The following is a 5,421-nucleotide window of genomic DNA, read 5'->3' as shown; positions in this document are numbered from 1 at the left end:
ATCATTTACTTGATAAAGGTGTAACGAAAGGATTGATTTAAATAATAGTTAAAATTTGAAGATTAATTAAACCAAATTTAATTACCTTTGATTTAAAGTATTAAAAAAATGATTAATATTTTCTTAAAATGAAATTTCATTGATTTAAGCAATTTTATATTGTGATCTAAAATATATTTTTTTTTTATTTTAGTATTCAATCTCCATAAGAATAAATTATATTTCTTAGTAGATTATTTAAGTTATCATATGAATATTTTTTTTTTTTGAGAATATTATATTGAACATGATAAATTTTATGATTGCTTAAATTTGGCAATTAAAATTATTTAAAAATTAAAATGGAAATTAAAATTATGTTTCTCCTATTATTTAAGTTGATGACGTGTAAAAAAAATACAAAATATGCTACTAATTTTTTTTAGAAAAAAATTAATATTCTTTTGCACACTTCTTTTTATATCACCAATTAATTTTTATATGATAAAGAAAATAATATTCATGTTTGAGTACAATTAGAAATAGATCACACAACAACCATTCCAAATGACGATTAAATCTAGTCTTTTTTCATATATAAGAGAATATTATTTTGTGAATTAAAAAATTGATCAAAATTAAATAGTAAGATATGAATGAAATAATCTTTTTTTATATAGATTTTTTAACTGAAATAGTCTTTAAATTATACCCTTTTCCTATAATTGATGTATTTATCATTAATATATTGTTTGTGCCCTATGGGTTATGGTTCAAGTTGAAGCCAGAGACCATAACATGGCTGGACTTTGTGGAGTGTCCAAAGGTTCAAAATGAAAAAATACAGGACCTTGAGATAGACTTGATGGAGTCGGCTATGGTTTAATTAACAAAATAATATTTAAATTAACAAAAGTTGAACTTTTAATAAAAGGCTTGAATCAAATAATAGTTAAATTCAATACCAAATTTTGTAATAATTAACAAAAGTTGAATTAACAAAATTTTGTAAAAGACTTAAATTAACAAAAGTTGGACTTTTAATAAAAGACTTGATGGAGTCCATGAAATAGAAGACTTGAATTTTTTTAATAAAATGTTGAACTTTTATTGTTTAATTAACAAAAGTTTAACGAAAGGATAGATTAAATAATAGTTAAATTCAATATAAAATTTTGTGTATATAGGAATTTTAAAAAGGGAGATAGATAAAGTAAATTCAAAATTATTTCCTATTCTAAGAATTAACTCGGGAGAATTGGATAATAAAGTCAATAATTAAAAAAAGGAAACATAATAAAAAAATTAAAAAACTCAAGAAAGACACTTGCAGCAGTATAAATAATAGAAGTTTTATAATTTATATGCAGAAGCAAGAAGCACTTATACAATTAAGTTGTTTTCTATATATGCGTTGCAGAAGTTGAAGAAGGCAGAGACCTTAATATTGGTGGACTTTGTGGAGTGTCCTAAGGTTGAAGTAGTCTATGGTTCAAGTTGGAAAAGTGGGGACCTTAAAATGGAGGACCTTGACATAGACTTGATGGAGTAGTCTATGGTTCAAGTTGGAAAAGTGGGGACCTTGATATGGATTTGGTGGAGTGGCCAACGGTTTCTCTAGGAGACAATTTTGTTTTCATTTCTTTTATTTTGAATAATTAAAATTTGATATTTAAAATTAATTATGGGTTCAAACCGCATGTAATAGAATGTTTGAATTTTATAAGACACTCCACAAATTTGATATTTAAAATTAATTATGGGTTCAAGACGCATGTAATAGAATGTCTTAATTATGGGTCCCTCACTATAATGAACCATCCTTGCTCAACTTCTCATCTCTGCAAACTCTCCATCTTTTCCGTACTAGTTATTCCCCTGCCATTTCTTTTGTCCCCAAGTGGACATTCAAATTGAAGAAACTTGTTTCTCTTCAATTACTGGATACTGGCATCCAAGGTCCGATTCCTGGTGGTATCCGAAACCTCACACTTCTTCAAAATCTTGACTTGTCTTTCAATTCATTCTCATCTTCTATACCTGATTGCTTATACGGTCTTCATCGTCTCAAGTCTTTGGACCTAAATTCCTGCGACTTGCATGGGACTATTTCTGATGCCTTGGGAAATTTGACTTCTCTTGTTGAACTTGATTTGTCAAATAATCAACTTGAAGGAAACATTCCAACTTCTTTGGGTAATTTGACTTCTCTTGTTGAACTTCATTTGTCATATAGTCAACTTGAAGGAAACATTCCAACTTCTTTGGGTAATCTCTGCAACTTAAGGGTGATAGATTTATCATATCTCAAACTCAACCAACAGGTTAATGAACTTTTAGAAATTCTTGCTCCTTGTATTTCCCATGGACTCACAACACTTGCAGTTCGGAGTTCACGACTTTCAGGCATTCTGACAGATCATATTGGGGCATTTAAAAATATTGAGCTGCTAGATTTTTCCTACAACTCAATTGGTGGTGCTCTTCCTAGATCATTTGGAAAACTTTCATCATTAAGATATCTCGATCTCTCTATGAATAAATTCAGTGGAAATCCATTTGAAAGTCTTCGATCACTCTCTAAATTGTTATCTCTTCATATTGACGGCAATCTTTTTCACGGAGTTGTCAAGGAAGATGATCTTGCAAATCTTACAAGCTTGACGGAGATTCATGCATCAGGAAACAATTTCACTTTAACAGTGGGTCCCAATTGGATTCCTAATTTTCAACTTACCTATTTGGAAGTGGCATCATGGCAGTTAGGTCCCAGCTTTCCATTGTGGATTCAGTCACAAAACCAACTTCATTATGTTGGACTATCTAACACGGGGATTTTCGATTCTATTCCCACACAGATGTGGGAAGCACTTTCTCCGTTTTTGTATTTAAACCTCTCTCGTAATCATATCCATGGTGAGATTGGGACTACATTAAAGAATCCAATATCTATCCTAACTATTGATCTAAGCTCAAATCACTTGTGTGGTAAATTACCCTATCTTTCAAGTGATGTGCTTCAGTTAGATCTTTCAAGCAATTCATTCTCTGAATCCATGAATGACTTTTTATGTAACGATCAGGACAAGCCAATGCAATTAGAATTTCTGAATCTTGCATCAAATAATTTGTCAGGAGAGATACCTGATTGCTGGATGAATTGGACATCTCTTGTGGATGTAAATTTACAAAGCAACCATTTTGTTGGGAACTTACCCCAATCCATGGGTTCCTTGGCAGACCTGCAGTCTTTACAAATTCGTAACAACACACTCTCAGGGATATTTCCAACCAGTGTGAAGAAGAATAACCAATTGATATCCTTGGACCTTGGGGAAAATAATCTTTCAGGAACTATTCCAACATGGGTTGGAGAAAAGCTCTTAAATGTGAAAATCCTCCGCCTTCGATCAAACAGATTTGGCGGCCACATTCCAAATGAAATATGTCAGATGAGTCATCTTCAGGTTTTAGACCTTGCACAAAACAATCTGTCTGGCAATATACCGAGCTGTTTCAGTAACTTGAGTGCCATGACACTAATGAACCAAAGTACAGATCCTCGTATCTATTCTATAGCACGATATGGTAGGTCTTACTCTTCCATGCAAAGTATAGTTAGTGTGCTACTATGGCTGAAAGGAAGAGGAGATGAGTACAAAAACATTCTGGGTTTGGTAACAAGCATTGATCTGTCAAGTAACAAGTTATTAGGGGAAATACCAAGAGAAATCACATATCTAAATGGATTGAATTTTTTAAACTTGTCCCACAACCAATTGATTGGTCATATTCCACAAGGTATAGGTAATATGAGATCATTACAGTCCATTGATTTTTCGAGGAATCAACTTTCTGGTGAAATCCCTCCAACCATTGCAAATTTGAGCTTTCTGAGCATGCTAGACTTGTCTTACAATCATTTGAAGGGAAATATTCCAACAGGAACTCAATTGCAAACCTTTGATGCCTCCAGCTTCATCGGCAACAATCTATGTGGTCCACCACTGCCCATAAACTGCAGCTCCAATGGGAAAACCCATAGTTATGAAGGAAGTGATGGGCATGGAGTGAATTGGTTTTTTGTCAGTATGACAATTGGATTTATTGTGGGATTCTGGATAGTGATTGCTCCTTTGCTGATTTGTAGATCATGGCGGTATGCCTATTTTCATTTCCTTGATCATGTGTGGTTCAAACTTCAATCTTTTCGCTTAGGTAGTATCACTGTTTAGTGTTGCTTAGAATACTCCGAAGTTTTATCATTGTATTGGCAGGTTGATCAATTTCTAGTCATTGCTATCTTCTTCTTTTTTTTTTTTTCAAATTTGAGAGCCTTATTTAAATTCTGTTTTTGGATGTAAAGAGGGAGAGTAGCTGAACGTAAAGAGGGGAAGGATAGGAGGTGTGGGGAAATGGAACTAAGGATAACCAAGTAATTTCAAATGCTTTGGTAGTCTCAATGGCATTTTTGGTAGTGACAATAGTAGCCCATATATATATATAAATGATTATATGTGTGATACAACAAAATCCAGGATAGATAAAACAACCCATACCAACTATACAAATTACATGTTAATTATTATTTTTACATATTTTGATGCACAATAAATAGCACCAACACAACAATGTTATATTTACTAATATATTTTTTAATATTAACTATTTTAATATAATTAATACTGTTATTTGAGAAACATAGACATTATCTTCATTTTTTTTTCCTTCACCGTCTTCACCCATCTCCCTTTGTTACTAAAAAATGTAACAATTACAGTAAAAGTTAATTTCTTATGAAACATGCTTCATTTAGCTTATTTTAAAAATTAATGTGATAACATTTTTATTAGATGTAAATAAAGAAGAGTAATTATTTTAAAAAAGAATTATATAAACATACACTTATTAGTATTGGATATGACTTTACACTTCATATAAAACAAATCCAATAAACGACACCTGAATCTTTTGTTCATAAATTTAGGGACATGAAAGGTGCATAGATTTTTCTAGTAGTGTCACAGTCCTACTATTGTACGTATCCCACTTTTTCTCTTTTTCAGAATGATAGATACCACCACGCATATTGTTTCTGGTTCCATACTCCTTTCAGGACAGATTCCTCCATGCACAGTGGTATTTGGCTAAAGAGTGTTGTGTAGGTACGTATAAAAAAAACAATTCGACACGCAAATTTCCAAACAGAGCACTAAAATGGCAAATATTACATACCTGGATATAACTAAAATTTGGGTTTATACAACTGACTAATAAGATTTTAAAAAACAGTTTGCCATTGCAATTTCTACTTGATCATGATTTACTAAGCATTTTCTTTGAGGAGTCTTTGTAATTGCAACATGACAATAATTAATTATGACTGTATCAATTATATTTGTCCATAGTATTTTCCAATACAAAAATCACGAGAAAACTATA

The 5,421-nt window shown here is 31.6% G+C and overlaps 1 protein-coding gene across 1 annotated transcript; it reads left to right on the top strand.

Moving 5' to 3' along the window:
* The first annotated feature begins 1,787 nt into the window (after nt 1-1,787).
* On the top strand, nt 1,788-4,442 carry LOC114389714 (receptor-like protein EIX2). The gene has a single exon (XM_028350455.1). The coding sequence runs from the start codon at nt 2,514-2,516 to the stop codon at nt 4,212-4,214; it is 1,701 nt and encodes a 566-aa protein (XP_028206256.1). The 5' UTR covers nt 1,788-2,513; the 3' UTR covers nt 4,215-4,442.
* Nucleotides 4,443-5,421: the final 979 nt, after the last annotated feature.

This window comes from Glycine soja, chromosome 16, assembly GCF_004193775.1.
Source record: "Glycine soja cultivar W05 chromosome 16, ASM419377v2, whole genome shotgun sequence".
NCBI lineage: Eukaryota > Viridiplantae > Streptophyta > Magnoliopsida > Fabales > Fabaceae > Glycine > Glycine soja.
This window is presented reverse-complemented; position numbering and strand designations above follow the sequence as displayed.